The 21,836-nt window shown below is 38.4% G+C and overlaps 1 protein-coding gene across 1 annotated transcript in view; it reads left to right on the forward strand.

The window, feature by feature from the left end:
- The window catches only part of IRAK1BP1 (interleukin 1 receptor associated kinase 1 binding protein 1), a 39,118-nt gene extending 31,011 nt beyond the window's left edge, over positions 1-8,107 (forward strand). The window contains exons 2-4 of the mRNA XM_053709080.1: positions 7,097-7,162; positions 7,441-7,571; positions 7,664-8,107. Coding sequence (XP_053565055.1) covers positions 7,097-7,162; positions 7,441-7,571; positions 7,664-7,931 — 465 coding nt within the window. The 3' untranslated portion in view covers positions 7,932-8,107. The remainder of the gene's footprint in view (positions 1-7,096; positions 7,163-7,440; positions 7,572-7,663) is intronic.
- The last annotated feature ends 13,729 nt before the right edge of the window (positions 8,108-21,836 follow it).

Consider the following 21,836-nt stretch of genomic DNA (forward strand, 5'->3'; position numbering starts at 1 on the left):
AATCAGGTCTGATAATTTATTTTTTTTTTAACTACAGTCACCACGGTACCATATGGTTTCTCCTATGCAAATATTCCTCCTTAACGTCGGTCGAATGACTGGGGTAGGCGGAGCCTAGGAGGGATCATGTGACCAGCTTTGCTGGGCTCTTTGCCATTTCCTGTTGGGGAAGAGAATATCCCACAAGTAAGGATGACGCCGTGGACCGGACACACCGTTGGAGAAAGTAATTTATCAGGTAAACATAAATTCTGTTTTTATTGTTAATTTTAAGTGGATCCACTTTTGTATCTTGTTTGTATATTTTAGCTATAAGTAGCCTATAAAATATTTTATATACCCCTATAGAATTTCAATATATTTTTATTTAAATAATCTTGTCACTACTAGTGTCTTAGCCTTTTAGGAGGCGCTCTGTGTTTTTATTTTTAGCAATGTTCTTCTGCATGTGTTAGCATGATATTTCCCCCATAATCCCCATGTATAAAAATAATTATAACCATTTTCTTATCAGAAACAAGTCAAATGTGTTCTTCTGCATGTGTAACCATGATATTTCACCCATAATCCCCATGTATACAAATAATTAGAACCATATTCCTATCAGAAACAGGTCAAATGTGTTCTTCTGCATGTGTAACCATGATATTTCACCCATAATACCATATATAAAAATAATTATAACCATATTCCTATCAGAAACAGGTCAAATGTGTTCCTCTGCATGTGTAACCATATTTCACCCATAATCCCCATATATAAAAATAATTATAACCATATTCCTATCAGAAACAGGTCAAATGTGTTCTTCTGCATGTGTAACCATGATATTTCACCCATAATCCCCATGTATAAAAATAATTAGAACCATATTCCTATCAGAAACAGGTCAAATGTGTTCTTCTGCATGTGTTAGCATGATATTTCACCCATAATCCCCATGTATAACAATAATTATAACCAAATTCCTATCAGAAACAGGTCAAATGTGTTCTTCTGCATGTGTAACCATGATATTTCACCCATAATCCCCATGTATAAAAATAATTATAACCATATTCCTATCAGAAACATGTCAAATGTGTTCCTCTGCATGTGTAACCATGATATTTCACCCATAATCCCCATGTATAAAAATAATTATAACCATATTCCTATCAGAAACAGGTCAAATGTGTTCTTCTGCATGTGTAACCATGATATTTCACCCATAATCCCCATGTATAAAAATAATTATAACCATATTCCTATCAGAAACATGTCAAATGTGTTTCTCTGCATGTCTAACCATTATATTCCACCCATAATCCCCACACAGAAAAATAATTATACACACATTCCTAACAGAAACTGGTCAAATATGTTCCTTGGCATGTGTAACTATAATATTCCACCCATAAACCCCATATATTAAAATATTTGTACACATTTTCTTAGCAGTAACATGTCAAATATATTACTTGGAATGTGTAACCATAATATTCCACATATAATTCCCACGTAGAAAAATAATTATACTCATATTTCCATCAAAAACAGGTCAAATATGGTCCTTGGCAAGTGTAACCATGATATTCCACCCATAATCCACATGTATAAAAATATATATACCCATATTCTTAGTAGTAACAAGTCAAATTTGTTTCTTTCCATGTGTAACAATTTTATATCAAACCCATACACCCTATGTATAAAAAATAATTATACCCATATTCATATCAGAAAATGGTCAAATATGTTCCTTGGCATGTGTAAACATGATATTACACTCATAATTCCAAAGTAGAAAAATAATTATAACCATATTCCTATCAGAAACAGGTCAAATGTGTTCCTCTGCAAGTGTAACCATGATATTTCATTCATAATCCCCATGTATAAAAATAATTAGAACCATATTCCTATCAGAAACAGGTCAAATGTGTTCCTCTGCATGTGTAACCATGATATTTCACCAATAATCCCCATATGTAAAAAGAATTAGAACCATATTCATATCAGAAACAGGTCAAATGTGTTCCTCTGCAAGTGTAACCATGATATTTCACCCATAATCCCCATGTATAAAAATAATTATATCCATATTCCTATCAGAAACAGGTCAAATGTGTTCCTCTGCAAGTGTAACCATGATATTTCACCCATAATCCCCATGTATAAAAATAATTGTAACCATATTCCTATCAGAAACAGGTCAAATGTGTTCCTCTGCAAGTGTAACCATGATATTTCACCCATAATCCCCATGTAAAAAAATAATTATAACCATTTTCCTATCAGAAACAGGTCAAATGTGTTCCTCTGCATGTCTAACCATTATATTTCACCCATAATCCCCATGTATAACAATAATTATAACCAAATTCCTATCAGAAACAGGTCAAATGTGTTCTTCTGCATGTGTAACCATGATATTTCACCCATAATACCATATATAAAAATAATTATAACCATATTCCTATCAGAAACAGGTCAAATGTGTTCCTCTGCATGTGTAACCATATTTCACCCATAATCCCCATATATAAAAATAATTATAACCATATTCCTATCAGAAACAGGTCAAATGTGTTCTTCTGCATGTGTAACCATGATATTTCACCCATAATCCCCATGTATAAAAATAATTAGAACCATATTCCTATCAGAAACAGGTCAAATGTGTTCTTCTGCATGTGTTAGCATGATATTTCACCCATAATCCCCATGTATAACAATAATTATAACCAAATTCCTATCAGAAACAGGTCAAATGTGTTCTTCTGCATGTGTAACCATGATATTTCACCCATAATCCCCATGTATAAAAATAATTATAACCATTTTCCTATCAGAAACAGATCAAATGTGTTCTTCTGCATGTGTAACCATGATATTTCCCCCATAATCCCCATGTATACAAATAATTAGAACCATATTCCTATCAGAAACAGGTCAAATGTGTTCTTCTGCATGTGTAACCATGATATTTCACTCATAATCCCCATGTAGAAAAATAATTATAACCATATTCCTATCAGAAACAGGTCAAATGCGTTCTTCTGCATGTGTATCCATGATATTTCACCCTAAATCCCCATGTATACAAATAATTAGAACCATATTCCTATCAGAAACCGCAAATGTGTTCTTCTGCATGTGTAACCATGATAGTTCACCCATAATCCCCATGTATAAAAATAATTATAACCATTTTCCTATCAGAAACAAGTCAAATGTGTTCTTCTGCATGTGTAACCATGATATTTCACTCATAATCCCCATGTAGAAAAATAATTAGAACCATATTCCTATCGGAAACAGGTCAAATGTGTTCCTCTGCATGTCTAACCATTATATTTCACCCATAATCCCCATGTATAACAATAATTATAACCAAATTCCTATCAGAAACAGGTCAAATGTGTTCCTCTGCATGTCTAACCATTATATTTCACCCATAATCCCCATATATAAAAATAATTAGAACCATATTCTTATCAGAAACAGGTCAAATGTGTTCCTCTGCAAGTGTAACCATGATATTTCACCCATAATCCCCATTTAGAAAAATAGTTATAACCAAATTCCTATCAGAAACAGGTCAAATGTGTTCTTCTGCATGTGTAACCATGATAGTTCACCCATAACCCCCATGTATAAAAATAATTATAACCAAATTCCTATCAGAAACGGGTCAAATGTGTTCTTAAGCATGTGTAACCATGATATTTCACCCATAATCCCCATGTATAAAAATAGTTATAACCATATTCCTATCAGAAATTAAAATTTTCCCTGGCATGTGTAACCCATGTTTAAAACATCTATTCACAGGTTCCTATCAAAACAGGTAAAATGTGTTGCTTTGCACATACATGTACTATATTAAATTAGTAATGTAGTCCTACAAAAGTATTTTTCTATTATATTATTTAATATTATTCCATTATACAACTGTATATATGTCAGCAAGTGAATAAACATTTGCAACTACTGTTTGCAACTTAGTATCAAGCAGTGCAGAAAAGAACATATTTTGAGTTACAGCAGAGTCATTACCATGAATGTGTGTAAAAAGTATAATGACATCTAGTGATAGTGTTTAGCATTGCAGCCAATCATCCCATCATCCCAATATGCAGTTTAGTATGTCCCGTAGAAGAGACAAATCATGTAATGCTATCTGTGAGTTGTAGAGCACTTGTATATGGGGTGAGCTCTATCAACATTACTTATAAGGACAGTCTACTATAAATTAAACTTTCATTATTCAGATAGGACTTTTAATTTTAATCAACTTTCCAATTTACTTTTATCATCAAATTTGCTTTTTTCTCTTGGTATTCTTAGTTGAAACTAAACATAGGTAGGCTCATATGCTAATTTCTAAGCCTTTGAGGGCTGCCTCTTATCACAGGCTTTTTAAATCTCTTTTCAACACAAAGAGACAGAAAGTACACGTGGGCCATATAGATAACACTGTGTTCAGGCACAGAAAGTTATTTAAGATCTAGCACAATACAATGCTAAATTTAAGACAATAGATAATAAACAGTCACAGTCATGTGATCAGGGGGCTGGAAGAAGGTTCCTAGATACAAGGTAATCACAGAGGTAAAAAGTATATTAATATAACTGTGATGGTTATGCAAAACTGGGGAATGGGTAATAAAGGGATGATCTATCTTTTAAAACAATAAAAATTCTATGGTAGACTGTCCCTTTAACCCCTTGATGCCGGGGGGGCAGTGCATAGATCTAATGTAAACATTTGCCGGAAAATTTAAATTGCGCAAATTGTCAATAAGAACACTATATTTCAAGACCTGGATTGGATGATAGAGGACTACCTACACTGCAGTCCAATTCCTTCTCTTTTTTTTCTTTTTTTTTAAAGGGACACTAAACCCACATTTTTTCTTTCATGATTCAGATAGAGCATGCAACTTTCTAATGTACTCCTATTATCAATTTTTCTTCATTCTCTTGCTATCTTTATTAAAAAAGGTGGAATGTAATGCGCCAAAAGCCGGCCCATTTTTGTTTGAGAACCTGGGTTATGCTTGCTTATTGATGGTAAATATAAGCCTCCATTAAGCAAGCGCTGTCTATGGTGCTGAACCTAAAATGGTCTGGCTGCTGATATTTACATTCCTGCTTTTAAAATAAAGATAGCAAGAGAACGCAGAACAATTGATAATAGGAGTAAATTAGAAAGTTGCTTATGTCATGCTCTATGTGAATCATGAAAGAAACAATTTGGGTTCAGTGTCCCTTTTTAAAAGAGGAGGCTGCAGTACTCCATATAACGTAGGACTTTTTTATGGTTTGACATGTACTGTATTTATTACAGACTACATTAAAAACAGTAAAATGTTTTTAAAGAAGCCTTGTTTTGTATATATTTGTTACAATGAGCTGAAAATGAAGATATGTTTGTATACCCTGCAAAGTTACCTTAATCTGACCGTGAGCCTCTGGACATATTTATGAAATATTATGTGTGTGTTTTAATAGACATACATTTATTTACATGCATCTCTATATATTCAAGTTTCATTATTCAGATAGAGCATGCAAGTTTAAACAGCTTTTCAATTACGTCTATTCTTAATTTTGCTTTATTTTCTTGGCATCCTTTGTTGAAGAGTAAACCTCAGCGCAGCAATGTACTACTAGGAGCTAGCTGAACACATCTGGTGAGTCAATGACAAGAGTCATATATGTGCATCCACTAATCACCATCTAGTTCCCAGTAGTGCATTGCTGCTCCTGAGGATATCTAGGTTAGCTCTAGATAGAGAACAAAACAAATTTGATAACATAAATTAATTGGAATGTTTTTAAAAATTGCATTCTTTATCTGGATCATCATAGTTTAATTTCTACTTAGCTGTCTCTTTTAAGGTTTCTAAACTATTGATCTGCAAGTAGGATGTTTGCCATCACTGCTATAAAGCAAATCATCAAACAGTATATTTTAGTAAAGAAAAATCCCTCATAAAAAACCTTTTCAATTTTATTACAAAGCTATATAGCTGATTGGTGTAGGGCTGGGTGATATGGGCAAAAACGATAAACGCGATTTTGGACCCAAAAAATCGATTGCGATTTAATCGCTATTTTCTTATAAATGACTAGAACAGCTTAATTTTTCAGTAAAATTTCCAATACACTCTGGGAGCATAAAAATACAAACCACATATGTGTATATTTTATCTTGACTGATAATGAGCCCTGCTCCTGTGCAGGAATCCAATACAGGCATATAGCAGTAGGGGTGGGGGCTGCTCCTTTCAGAAATGCTGTTCCTTGCTGATATCAAATACATTGTAGATGCAGTTAACCCAGCAGCTAGCTAGCAGAAGGGACTGCAGTTTTAGCCCTTTTGGCAGCCATTGGGTTAACTGCATCTGCTATGTATTGGAGCTGTTTGTCAGAGAGCAGGATATTGTGTGGGAGGTTCCATAATGATTACATACCCTAAGTTTCAGACTGCAGATGTCCCTAGGGGGAAATATAAGTAAATGACTTTCCTTCTTCACTCTCCTGCATGTGCTCTGCTTTTAGAGTTCTATAGATTGATCGGCTACTACTGAGATTCCAAACAGAAAGTTAAAGTAAAACAGCCATTTTACAAATGTGTGCTCAAAGCAACCACTAGATGGAACTGGTTTGCAAGAAATCGCATACAAATCAATGCAGTACAGCCACATCTGAGGATTTTTTTTTAGAAAAAAATTGCGTACTCTTGCGGTTTTTAAATCGCAGCGATTAATCGTGCAGCCCTAGCGAGGGGTAAAAAAATCTGTTTAAAATTACTGAGCCAGTAAGAATATTTAGGAGCCGACAGTGGTATTTTTATAAAGATCTATGGAGAAAAAGTCAAAAAGTTAGGAGCCAGTGTCTCCCTGGCTCCTGGGTTTGTTGAGCCCTGATATAGCACAAGTTTTATGGAACACAAAAAGTCTTAGAACATAATATGTTGTGTTTTTTTTTTTCATGTCTCAAAATATAAATAAACTGAAAACAAGGCTTTAAAGTGCAGAGACCAATGTTAATATGATGTCCTGAAAATGTGAATGTTAATGTGTAACATAATTATTTTCTCTAGGAAGAAAATATAACTGTATCTAAAGAATTCCAAAAGATCTCAAATGCATACCAAATGGAAGCCGAGGTATGTACGCTGTTTTAATACTCTAAAACCTGTAAAAACTGATATAAGCTGTTTAGCAAGCTAATGTGTGTCTAGTTTAAATCAAAATACTTTAACAGATGATAAAATAATTTAAGAGAGCAGGTTCCTGGGACACTTCTGAAGTATTTAGGTTTAGCAATTTTGTGTTTTTGAAGATAATGTCCTGAAACCTAAATTGTAATTCTCATCTACAATAATTGACAGGGTACTCCTAAGTAGTTGGTAAATACACCTTTACAATATTGTTTTCCTTTTAGGTCTGTGTTATATTCAGTGATTTTCAAAAACTCCAGAACATTTGTAATTTGCTGGTTGAAAAATTGGAAAGTTCAGTAAGCATCTGTTCTCCAAAGTTCTATCACACTCCAGAGAGTATGGAAAAATTAAGGTATATATATATATATATTTTTTAAATCAGACAAAACTTTCTAGCTGTTGTATTTCCCAGTAATATATATATATATTATTTTGTTTCCCCAGGCGTGAAGTTTGTCTTGCTGCAGTAAGTAATGCTCGTCGTAAAGCCCTGGAGGTTTGTCGTTTAGTTGGACAGTCCCTTGGAAGGGCATTAGTGATAAGAGAAGAAGAACTGAGAGAATTGCAAGACCAAGGAGATTCCTATTCTGCTTTATCAACATCAATTCAACAGAGAATTAAAAGTGGCACCATTTATGCTACTTCAAAAGTATTTGCAACTTTTGAGATCATGGGAAAAGAAAAGAACAAAAAAAAGTGCCAAGGAATATAGAGTATACATGTACATATTTCATACCCAATAATTTTATTTTATTTTTATTTAGGGGAACATTTTTTTTTTATTGTAGATTTGCAACTCCTTAAGATAGTAAGCCAATTGTGATATATGTATATATTTATATATAATGTTCATCCATCATTTTCTATTAAACAAACTAGTTTATTGCATACTGCTTCTTTTTCCTTAAAGTCCTTTTATACATGGAAACATATTTTCATACCTTTTTAAATACAATATCCCTTTTATAGAAGGCCTATGGATCATTGGAAGTAACTTGAAGGTGTGTTTTTTAAAATGTGTTGGCAGTGTAGTTATACATACATACATATACATATATATATATATACATACATACATACATACATACATACATACATACATACATACATACATACACATTTTCTCATTCCTGTGCTGCATTGTTTTATAAGGTTTGACTATAGGTACTCTAGTCTTTTCCCCAGGCCCTATTAAGTGGGTGCACCACCCGGCTGATTTTACTGACCACCTGGCTACAATTTATAGTTTTCTATAATTGTTGCGCACACAAAAACATTTTAGGGTTTCCTTTCCCTTTTAAATCAGTTTTTTAAAGTATGCAATTAATGTGTGCTTTGGATAGATTAAGTAGCATTTATAAATAACAAAATATTATAATATTGTAAAAAGTATTACACTGTCCCTACCCATGTGGAGAACGCTGTACACTGGCATACATATATACAGAGTATTGTCACACTCCGTTTAAGAGAGTGAAGAGGCAATACAATAGTTGTTAGATACCATGGGTCTAGTAAGTATGATATTCTGTAATTTAGAGTAGATTTAACTCTCTCTGTCTGTGTGCAGATTAATTAAAGGGACAGTCTAGTGAAAATTTAAATTTTATGATTCAGATAGGGTATGCAATTTCAAGCAACTTTTCAGTTCACTTTTATAATCAAATTATCTTTGTTCTTTTGGTATTCTTTGCTGAAAGCTAAACCAAGATAGGCTCATATGCTAATTTTTAAGCCCTTGAAGGCCACCTCTTACCTCAGTGCATTTTGACAGTTTTTCACAGCTAGACGGCACTAGTTTGTGTGTGGCATATACATAACATTGTGCTCACTCCCGTGGGGTTATTTATGAATCGGCACTGATCGTCTAAAAAATGCATGACTGTCAAAAGAACTGAGATAAGGGGGCAATCTGCAGAGGCTTAGATACAAGGTAATCAAAAAAGTGTAATAACAGGGTTGGTTATGCAAAACTGGGGAATAGGTGATGAAGGAATTATCTATCTTTTTAAAAAAATATACATTCTGGAGTAGACTGTCCCTTTAAGCCTACTTGTCTCCTTGTCCTTTTAAAATGATTTCCTGACACTGACCCCTTTGACCCAATGGGACGTGTGTGTGTGTGTGTATGTATGTATATATAATCTATATTGTTGCAGCTTAAAGGGATAGTAAACCCCATTTTTTTTTATTTCATGATTCAGATAGAGTATGCAATTTTAAGCAACTTTCTTATTTACTCCAGTTATCAATTTTTCTTCGTTCTTTTGATATTTTTAGTTGAAAAGCAGGAATGTTAGGCTTAGAAGCCAGCCCATTTTTGGTTCAGCACCTGGGTAGCTCTTGTTGATTGGTGGGTAAATGTAGCCACCAATCAGCAAGCGCTACCCAGGGTGCTGAGACAAATATGGTCCCGGTCTTAAGCTTTACATTTTTGATTTTTTTAAAAAAAAAAAAAAAAAAAGATACCAAGAGAACCAATAAAAATTGATAATAGGAGTAAATTAGAGCATGCAATTTTAAGCAACTTTCTATCTGAATCATGAAAGAAAAAAAATTGGGTTTACTATCCCTTTAAGGAAGCTATAGCAGCCTTGGCTGTACAGTGACAGCCAAGAGCTTCTGTTCCTGAGCTTCAGTCATCTGTCTTCATATGATAACGGAGCATGATTGGTGCTCCAGTTCGTCAACGTCTGTAATGATCATCTGCTGGTGGCGGCGGCGCAGAGTGGGAGGGGCCCTACGCTACAGAATTATTATTATTTTTTTAAGGGAGAAGGAGGGCTAAGAAGCTTAAAGGGATATGAAACCTATTTTTTTTTTCTTCATGATTCAGTTAGAGCATGCAACTTTCAAATGTACTCCTATTACATTAAGCCACCAATCAGCAAGGGCTACCCAGGTGCTGAACCAAAAATGAGCTGGCTCCTAAGCTTACATTCCACTTTATCAAATAAAGATACCAAAAGAGTGAAGAAAAAATGATCATAGGAGTACATTAGAAAGTTGCTTAAAATTGCATGCATATCTTAATGAAGGAAAAAAAATGGGTTTCATATCCCTTTAAGCTAGGTAAAAGGGGAATTAGAAAGGGGGGCACCCTTATTAATGATGGCAAGGTGGGGTTAGGGGGCACCACTACATTACAGAAAAAAATATTGTGAAATAAAAAAAAAAAACATAAACTGTGTACTGGCAGACAGCTGCCAGTAACCAAGATGGCACCACTACTTGGAGGGGGGAGTTTAACAGCTGTTTGGGGGCGGATCAGAGAGGTGGGAGGGTTGAGGAGGGACCACTGTGAGGAAAATAATAATAAACTGCATACTGGCAGAACACCCTTTCAGTACCTTATATGGTGGTGACTAGTAGGGGATGAGGGAAGAAAGTTGTTTGGGAGGGATCAGTGGGTGGGAGGGTAATATCTATTCTACATCAAAAATTAACCTTACAGGCTAACTGATTAACCCTTCAATGCAAGGAATTTCAAGTAAAGTGTTGCCATTGCATTTTGGCAATTAGAATGCAGCTAATTGCAAAAATACAATGGCAAAGCCATGCATGTCTGCTATTTTTGAACAAAGGGGATTCCAGGGAAGCTTCTATAACCACTTGCCATATGACTGCAGTAGTTGTGTTCAAATCATTTTAATGAGAAACTCAAAGTTTACAAAAAAAGTGAACGATTTTTGTTATATGATTGTATCCCGCAGCCAAATAGTGGCATCAAAAATACCAGAATGGGCCTATATCAATACCTTGGTTTGTGTTCTTTTAAAAATATAGATAGTTTTTTTTTTATTAAGGTTCACCAAGCAGAGAATAAAAGAATATTTGTGAATGTGAAACATTAATATATGAATTCAAACAACAACGGTAGTCACATTGGATGGTAATCACATCATACAGTACAACATAACATGCCTTCTGGCTAAGGATGAGGGCCACTCTTGGACCCTTCACAGCCTTACAACTTATGGAAGGCCAATGATAAATAGGGGGCCACTTTTCGGGTCCCATCCAAAAGGTAGAACCTAGTTTTATCTTTTGTATAGGAGGATGGCCTAAAAGGCCATTCATAAGTCATATACTTAACATAATATTAACAACTGTACCTAAAAAGTTACAGAACATCTAGTTTGCTCACCCAAACTTAAAAAACATACAATTCAGGCAATTGTACAAAAACTATAGCATCATTGGTTTCAACAAGCAAATACATCTGTCACAGTACAGCAATAAGATACTCATCTAGATTTTTGGGGGAACAAACCCTTACATATATGCAAATACAATGGTACATCAATATACATAAACACCATTGGTTTCAGAAAACATGTTAAAGGGACATTAAACACTAAATCCATGTTAGATAGAATGATGCATTCAAAGAAAAGATTAGTCCATGACTAACATGTAGATGTATTTCTCCAACATAGGTGTGTCCGGTCCACGGCGTCATCCTTACTTGTGGGATATTCTCTTCCCCAACAGGAAATGGCAAAGAGCCCAGCAAAGCTGGTCACATGATCCCTCCTAGGCTCCGCCTACCCCAGTCATTCTCTTTGCCGTTGTACAGGCAACATCTCCACGGAGATGGCTTAGAGTTTTTTAGTGTTTAACTGTAGTTTTTATTATTCAATCAAGAGTTTGTTATTTTGAAATAGTGCTGGTATGTACTATTTACTCAGAAACAGAAAAGAGATGAAGATTTCTGTTTGTATGAGGAAAATGATTTTAGCAACCGTCACTAAAATCCATGGCTGTTCCACACAGGACTGTTGAGAGCAATTAACTTCAGTTGGGGGAACAGTGAGCAGTCTCTTGCTGCTTGAGGTATGACACATTCTAACAAGACGATGTAATGCTGGAAGCTGTCATTTTCCCTATGGGATCCGGTAAGCCATGTTTATTACGATCTTAAATAAGGGCTTCACAAGGGCTTATTAAGACTGTAGACTTTTTCTGGGCTAAATCGATTCATTATTAACACATATTTAGCCTTGAGGAATCATTTATTCTGGGTATTTTGATATAATAATATCGGCAGGCACTGTTTTAGACACCTTATTCTTTAGGGGCTTTCCCAAATCATAGGCAGAGCCTCATTTTCGCGCCGGTGTTGCGCACTTGTTTTTGAGAGGCATGACATGCAGTCGCATGTGAGAGGAGCTCTGATACTTAGAAAAGACTTCTGAAGGCGTCATTTGGTATCGTATTCCCCTTTGGGCTTGGTTGGGTCTCAGCAAAGCAGATACCAGGGACTGTAAAGGGGTTAAAGTTAAAAACGGCTCCGGTTCCGTTATTTTAAGGGTTAAAGCTTCCAAATTTGGTGTGCAATACTTTTAAGGCTTTAAGACACTGTGGTGAAAATTTGGTGAATTTTGAACAATTCCTTCATGTTTTTTCGCAATTGCAGTAATAAAGTGTGTTCAGTTTAAAATTTAAAGCGACAGTAACGGTTTTATTTTAAAACGTTTTTTGTACTTTGTTATCAAGTTTATGCCTGTTTAACATGTCTGAACTACCAGATAGACTGTGTTCTGAATGTGGGGAAGCCAGAATTCCCATTCATTTAAATAAATGTGATTTATGTGACAATGACAATGATGCCCAAGATGATTCCTCAAGTGAGGGGAGTAAGCATGGTACTGCATCATTCCCTCCTTCGTCTACACGAGTCTTGCCCACTCAGGAGGCCCCTAGTACATCTAGCGCGCCAATACTCCTTACTATGCAACAATTAACGGCTGTAATGGATAATTCTGTCAAAAACATTTTAGCCAAAATGAACACTTATCAGCGTAAGCGCGACTGCTCTGTTTTAGATACTGAAGAGCATGACGACGCTGATAATAATGGTTCTGAAGGGCCCCTAACCCAGTCTGATGGGGCCAGGGAGGTTTTGTCTGAGGGAGAAATTACTGATTCAGGGAACATTTCTCAACAAGCTGAACCTGATGTGATTACGTTTAAATTTAAGTTGGAACATCTCCGCATTCTGCTTAAGGAGGTATTATCCACTCTGGATGATTGTGACAAGTTGGTCATCCCAGAGAAACTATGTAAAATGGACAAGTTCCTAGAGGTCCCGGGGCTCCCAGAAGCTTTTCCTATACCCAAGCGGGTGGCGGACATTGTTAATAAAGAATGGGAAAGGCCCGGTATTCCTTTCGTCCCTCCCCCCATATTTAAAAAATTGTTTCCTATGGTCGACCCCAGAAAGGACTTATGGCAGACAGTCCCCAAGGTCGAGGGAGCGGTTTCCACTTTAAACAAACGCACCACTATACCCATAGAGGATAGTTGTGCTTTCAAAGATCCTATGGATAAAAAATTAGAAGGTTTACTTAAAAAGATGTTTGTTCAGCAGGGTTACCTTCTACAACCAATTTCATGCATTGTCCCTGTAGCTACAGCCGCATGTTTCTGGTTCGATGAGCTGATAAGGGCGGTCGATAGTGATCCTCCTCCTTATGAGGAGATTATGGACAGAATCAATGCTCTCAAATTGGCTAATTCTTTCACCCTAGACGCCACTTTGCAATTGGCTAGGTTAGCGGCTAAGAATTCTGGGTTTGCTATTGTGGCGCGCAGAGCGCTTTGGTTGAAATCTTGGTCAGCTGATGCGTCTTCCAAGAACAAGCTACTTAACATTCCTTTCAAGGGGAAAACGCTGTTTGGCCCTGACTTGAAAGAGATTATCTCTGATATCACTGGGGGTAAGGGCCACGCCCTTCCTCAGGATCGGCCTTTCAAGGCAAAAAATAAACCTAATTTTCGTCCCTTTCGTAGAAATGGACCAGCCCAAAGTGCTACGTCCTCTAAGCAAGAGGGTAATACTTCTCAAGCCAAGCCAGCTTGGAGACCAATGCAAGGCTGGAACAAGGGAAAGCAGGCCAAGAAACCTGCCACTGCTACCAAGACAGCATGAAATGTTGGCCCCCGATCCGGGACCGGATCTGGTGGGGGGCAGACTCTCTCTCTTCGCTCAGGCTTGGGCAAGAGATGTTCTGGATCCTTGGGCGCTAGAAATAGTCTCCCAAGGTTATCTTCTGGAATTCAAGGGGCTTCCCCCAAGGGGGAGGTTCCACAGGTCTCAGTTGTCTTCAGACCACATAAAAAGACAGGCATTCTTACATTGTGTAGAAGACCTGTTAAAAATGGGAGTGATTCATCCTGTTCCATTAAGAGAACAAGGGATGGGGTTCTACTCCAATCTGTTCATAGTTCCCAAAAAAGAGGGAACGTTCAGACCAATCTTAGATCTCAAGATCTTAAACAAGTTTCTCAAGGTTCCATCGTTCAAGATGGAAACCATTCGAACTATTCTTCCTTCCATCCAGGAAGGTCAATTCATGACCACAGTGGATTTAAAGGATGCGTATCTACATATTCCTATCCACAAGGAACATCATCGGTTCCTAAGGTTCGCATTCCTGGACAAGCATTACCAGTTCGTGGCGCTTCCTTTCGGATTAGCCACTGCTCCAAGGATTTTCACAAAGGTACTAGGGTCCCTTCTAGCTGTGCTAAGACCAAGGGGCATTGCTGTAGTACCTTACTTGGACGACATTCTGATTCAAGCGTCGTCCCTTCCTCAAGCAAAGGCTCACACGGACATTGTCCTGGCCTTTCTCAGATCTCACGGATGGAAAGTGAACGTGGAAAAGAGTTCTCTATCTCCGTCAACAAGGGTTCCCTTCTTGGGAACAATAATAGACTCCTTAGAAATGAGGATTTTTCTGACAGAGGCCAGAAAAACAAAACTTCTAGACTCTTGTCGGATACTTCATTCAGTTCCTCTTCCTTCCATAGCGCAGTGCATGGAAGTGATCGGTTTGATGGTAGCGGCAATGGACATAGTTCCTTTTGCGCGCATTCATCTAAGACCATTACAACTGTGCATGCTCAGTCAGTGGAATGGGGACTATACAGACTTGTCTCCGAAGATACAAGTAAATCAGAGGACCAGAGACTCACTCCGTTGGTGGCTGTCCCTGGACAACCCTGGACAACCTGTCACAAGGGATGACATTCCGCAGACCGGAGTGGGTCATCGTCACGACCGACGCCAGTCTGATGGGCTGGGGCGCGGTCTGGGGATCCCTGAAAGCTCAGGGTCTTTGGTCTCGGGAAGAATCTCTTCTACCGATAAATATTCTGGAACTGAGAGCGATATTCAATGCTCTCAAGGCTTGGCCTCAGCTAGCGAGGGCCAAGTTCATACGGTTTCAATCAGACAACATGACAACTGTTGCGTACATCAACCATCAGGGGGGAACAAGGAGTTCCCTAGCGATGGAAGAAGTGACCAAAATCATTCTATGGGCGGAGTCTCACTCCTGCCACCTGTCTGCTATCCACATCCCAGGAGTGGAAAATTGGGAAGCGGATTTTCTGAGTCGTCAGACATTGCATCCGGGGGAGTGGGGACTCCATCCGGAAATCTTTGCCCAAGTCACTCAGCTGTGGGGCATTCCAGACATGGATCTGATGGCCTCTCGTCAGAACTTCAAAGTTCCTTGCTACGGGTCCAGATCCAGGGATCCCAAGGCGGCTCTAGTGGATGCACTAGTAGCACCTTGGACCTTCAAACTAGCTTATGTGTTCCCGCCGTTTCCTCTCATCCCCAGGCTGGTAGCCAGGATCAATCAGGAGAGGGCGTCGGTGATCTTGATAGCTCCTGCGTTGCCACGCAGGACTTGGTATGCAGATCTGGTGAATATGTCATCGGCTCCACCTTGGAAGCTACCTTTGAGACGAGACCTTCTTGTTCAGGGTCCGTTCGAACATCCGAATCTGGTTTCACTCCAGCTGACTGCTTGGAGATTGAACGCTTGATCTTATCCAAGCGAGGGTTCTCAGATTCTGTTATCGATACTCTTGTTCAGGCCAGAAAGCCTGTAACTAGAAAGATTTACCACAAAATTTGGAAAAAATATATCTGTTGGTGTGAATCTAAAGGATTCCCTTGGGACAAGGTTAAGATTCCTAAGATTCTATCCTTCCTTCAAGAAGGATTGGAAAAAGGATTATCTGCTAGTTCCCTGAAGGGACAGATTTCTGCCTTGTCTGTGTTACTTCACAAAAAGCTGGCAGCTGTGCCAGATGTTCAAGCCTTTGTTCAGGCTCTGGTTAGAATTAAGCCTGTTTACAAACCTTTGACTCCTCCTTGGAGTCTCAACTTAGTTCTTTCAGTTCTTCAGGGGGTTCCGTTTGAACCCTTACATTCCGTTGATATTAAGTTATTATCTTGGAAAGTTTTGTTTTTAGTTGCAATTTCTTCTGCTAGAAGAGTTTCAGAATTATCTGCTCTGCAGTGTTCTCCTCCTTATCTGGTGTTCCATGCAGATAAGGTGGTTTTACGTACTAAACCTGGTTTTCTTCCAAAAGTTGTTTCTAACAAAAACATTAACCAGGAGATTATCGTACCTTCTCTGTGTCCGAAACCAGTTTCAAAGAAGGAACGTTTGTTGCACAATTTGGATGTTGTTCGCGCTCTAAAATTCTATTTAGATGCTACAAAGGATTTTAGACAAACATCTTCTTTGTTTGTTGTTTATTCCGGTAAAAGGAGAGGTCAAAAAGCAACTTCTACCTCTCTCTCTTTTTGGATTAAAAGCATCATCAGATTGGCTTACGAGACTGCCGGACGGCAGCCTCCCGAAAGAATCACGGCTCATTCCACTAGGGCTGTGGCTTCCACATGGGCCTTCAAGAACGAGGCTTCTGTTGATCAGATATGTAGGGCAGCGACTTGGTCTTCACTGCACACTTTTACCAAATTTTACAAGTTTGATACTTTTGCTTCTTCTGAGGCTATTTTTGGGAGAAAGGTTTTGCAAGCCGTGGTGCCTTCCATTTAGGTGACCTGATTTGCTCCCTCCCTTCATCCGTGTCCTAAAGCTTTGGTATTGGTTCCCACAAGTAAGGATGACGCCGTGGACCGGACACACCTATGTTGGAGAAAACAGAATTTATGTTTACCTGATAAATTACTTTCTCCAACGGTGTGTCCGGTCCACGGCCCGCCCTGGTTTTTTTAATCAGGTCTGATAATTTATTTTCTTTAACTACAGTCACCACGGTACCATATGGTTTCTCCTATGCAAATATTCCTCCTTAACGTCGGTCGAATGACTGGGGTAGGCGGAGCCTAGGAGGGATCATGTGACCAGCTTTGCTGGGCTCTTTGCCATTTCCTGTTGGGGAAGAGAATATCCCACAAGTAAGGATGACGCCGTGGACCGGACACACCGTTGGAGAAAGTAATTTATCAGGTAAACATAAATTCTGTTTTTTTAAAGTTTCATTAGTTGTTTAAAAAGTGACAAAATAAGTGTAAAGCTTTAGTGTCTATAAAACACTGGGAGCTGCCATGTTGTAACTTGTGTTACCTTCTCTGCTGTGGCCAAAATAAATAATGAAAGTATATTGCAGAGTTCTTTTATATATACAATTTAATATTACCATCTCAAAGTGTTTAATGTCCCTTTAATTTGTCAAAGTACAGTAGTAAAAATACAGAATACCCCTCAAATCTATTATCCAAATAATGAGAGAATATTAACATATGAACTGTGCAGTACCATAGAGAACTTATAGTAAAATATACTCACAACTTGTAATCAGTGGTTATATTGTGGGCTAACGTGTTACCAAACAAGATGTGAATTAGTGCATAATATATATCAGCTAGGTTCCTGAATACAGGAATATCTGGCTTATAAACATGTGTCCCAAGTCCTGACCTTTCAAGGTCTTGAGAAGAGTGTAGGTCCTGTAGGCAAAGTTTGGACCCAGTGATACCACCGGGAACCATTTTTAAAGACTACTGTGATATATAATAGGGATCTGAATGTGTACTGTAATGCTCCCTAATAGAGAAGTTTTGAGGTAAGTCACTAAACTCTGCTCTCCAACTGTAGCTAATACCATTGCAATAGTAGAGATATATCTATGGCAAATGAAACAGTACCCTGATTCAGTTCAGAAAAACAATAATGCCATATAATAGATAGCAAGTCTCATATCAGTGGGGGGACATATTTAAATTGTCTCAGATGGGGACTTACTGTTCACCAGAATGTAGGATTAAGGGAAGCAGGTTTAAGACTGCTGACAGAATAAATATATTAAATGTACCGAAAACTAAAGTCAGGGAGAAAATCATAAAGTGTGCACATCGGGCAGTAAGCCGTCATCAAATTCATGCACTTATAGTACATCCTTTCAAGTCCCTATAGTATAGTCATATCTACCCGATGCCGGTTCTGCAGGAACACATCTGCCATCTACCATGCACCACAGAGAAGGTCCCATTATTAAAGGTATATCCAATGCCAACACACTGATATAGGAAGACCCTACGGAAGCTTCTGGGCAAATCTAGTGGATAGTAGGTGACCGTTCCATATGGGTTCTTGTAGGTCCCTGGCCAGTACGTTCTCCTGCGAACCCGGAAATTCAGAGAGGCTGTCATTTCAACAATTATTAGCGGAGCCACCAGGTCTGTAGAGTCGTGCTCAGATGCGACAGAATTGTACACACGGGAGCCGGCCGCTCTCCCCTGCACAACCATGCAGCAGCCATGAAGAGTGCAATTGTGAAACGTGGACGAGCCCTCTGGGTCATAAACATCTCCCGGGTTTTCTTTCTGGTCTTCGTTACCTTGCGGCCACCCCATCTCCCGACAGGGAGGCTGCTCCAGGCATATGTCATTGTTGTCCCGCAGAGCCAGTGTAGCATCGGCTCCATTGCCGACAGACAGTAGAACCTCCCTTCTCCTCGCCGTGTTGCAGCAAAGGTATATAAGTGGCTCCTGGAGGCTGCAGAGCATTGACGGAGGGAGCTTTGACCTCAGGAGGAAGAGGCCCTGTATGGGGTAGGAGGAGCTGGAGGCAAAGTGTTAAAGAGGTGGGCTGAGCGGGAAAACCAGCAGATTGTTATTGTAGGAGTAGAGAAAACATCTGATGGTTTTCCTGTCCTGCAGCTGGAGCCCCTAAGGTAATTGCTTGTTCCTTTGGTTAGAGGTCCAAGCACATTAGGGGTTTATCCCCCTCCTTAAGATATTTGAGTCAGGGGAACCTTTCATTAACTATTAATTTTGGGATTTAGTGTGGGCTGTGTATGCTGGGCAGGATTGTGTTATGCATAGATGATTTTCACTCTGCTGCATAGGAGAGTAGTATAGCTGGCTGTTTTCCCCCTCCCAGGCATAGGGGTTAATAGACATGCAGCCGTGTAAGATTTTGCTTGTGCTCCCACTTTTGATTTGATATCACTAGCGCTTCTCATTTCACTTACAAGTGGGGTAAATAATGGCAATAGTGGAGGGGGAGAGTGCCTGTCCTCAGATGTGGGATTTACATCTGATTTGTGTCCATCAGAGGCTCTGCGTAGCAAGGAAGCATGGCCGAGCGGTCTGCATCCAAACGGCAGCAGGGTTTTTTTACTGTGCAGTCTCACCGGGTCCCCACGTGGTAGCAGCAGTCCGGGGACAAAGACCACGGGTGTTGATTTGCCACAGGAAGTTTTCTTCAGGCTGAGACCTATGACCGATGGAGCCAGGTAGCTGAGCAAACAATTGTGGGGTGTTTTACGTATGCGCTGCCTATATGGAGCGACAGGATCTTTGCAATATGTGAGCTCAGCAACAGCTCCTTTATTTACTGTGTTCCGTTTGGCAATTGGGGAGTATTGTAAAATTATTTGTTCCTTTAGATGTGGCAATTCAAAGCATTAATTTGGGGTAAGCTGCTTTATATTTACACCATTTAGTATAGTTTATGTCACTGAACATATGTATTAATGTTTTATTAAAGTGCATAATTTTATTTACCCCAGGTACAAAATGTGCAGCTGCCCTGGTTGAGAATCTGTTTTTAGATGTTGCTTATTGAACCTGTCTGTTTATCAATAGGGTTTGTTACCAGCGCTTACATGTACCTTACATTTGCATGTGCTATAGAGACTTTTCTCTGTCATTGCAGGGTTTTAGATGGCACCTTTTATGTTTGTCGCTGCTACTATACGTAGGAATAAGGGTACGCATAGTGAAGGGAATTTATTTACTCTGGGCATAGTGCTGTCTTTTCCGGAGTATAAAGTGAATTTTTCAAATGCACTCTAATAGAGTACTATGCTTATGTTTTATGATTGGCTAAGGGGAGGCCCTATGTGTATACGGCGATGGTAGGGTTAACTTTCACGCCGCTGGTCTTTTGAAGCAATCTTGCTGATCTAGACCTGTGGCAAGTTTAGGGCCTAATATTGTTTTATTTTACAGAAGGGGTTTTGTGTTTTTTTCTCTTCTCAGGGACAAGTTTTGGTTCTTTAGGGGATATACATATTATATATATATTTATAATTTGCACGTTTATTAATACTAATCGCTTATTAATACTAATTCTCTTGCTGTGTTGTCTTTCATTTTTGCTCTGCCTTAAGAGCTTAGAGCGATTTTGCTTTATTTCGTGGGATCCATTGTTTTGTTTGACATTTTGTGGCAGTTCCATGTATTTTGCCTAAACATTTTGTGGTCAGTCAGGTAGTGGTACAAAATTGTTATACATTAGCGGGAACAAGGAATGTAGATGATACTCCATGTTGGGGATCTCTTAACTGTTAGGGGTTATCTCATTCAGAGGAGTTTTGTTTTGTGTGTTATCTTCTGCTGAAGAAGTTTGCTCACATAGGGGTTATACAGACTATGTATATATATGTGTGTATATATATGTGTATATGTGTGTGTATGTGTATGTATATATATTGTAATTTTGCATTTTACTAACTCTTATGGTGTGCTGGTTTACACTCTCTGCTCTGCCTCAAGAGCGTAGAACGGTTTTGTTTTTTATTTCTGGGGATCCCTTTGTTTTGTCTGCCATCTAGTGGCAGCTGACTGTGATTTGGTATAATTTTCTGTTTTGTTGCCTATGTAGAATGTATGTATGTGTGTATATATATATATATATATATATGTATGTTATATGGGTATTTGAGGTCATACAAATATTTCTATAATTTATATTGTTTAATATATACATTGTATGTGTGGTTATATAAAATTATTTTGTTGAGCAATTAATTTTCAATGTTTTGAATCTTATTCATAGGTAGAATTTAATTTAGGATATGGGGGATTTTTCTTTTCTCTATGTGGTAGTACGGGTGTGCAAGTATTACACTCTGTCATCATGAAGAGAAAACTGCGCTGCCGGTGGCTTCCTCCATTCTGTTATGTTGAACCTAGGGACATTAATAGGGTACTTTTATATCCTATGAGCCCGGCGGTTTGTAGATCACTTTTATAAGTGCGGCCTGCAATGTTAACACTTTGGGTTGGGCCTCTACCCATGTGAGGCCTATGAATGTTTCCTTGTGTACCACCTGGATTTATAGCGCTGCGGAATCTGATGGCGCTTTATAAATGAAATCAAAGAGGGGAGCCACTGCTGATGAATAAAGTTGTTATTGTTATAAAGTTATAAAGAGGAAGCACCAGCTTTTTCATGTTTCGGCCCTCAGGCCGCAATCAGAGCATGGTGTTTTCGAATTACCGAATAATAATAATGCGGTATTCTCTATATGTATGATGGCTGTTGCAACTTCG

Source organism: Bombina bombina, chromosome 4 (assembly GCF_027579735.1).
Source record: "Bombina bombina isolate aBomBom1 chromosome 4, aBomBom1.pri, whole genome shotgun sequence".
NCBI lineage: Eukaryota > Metazoa > Chordata > Amphibia > Anura > Bombinatoridae > Bombina > Bombina bombina.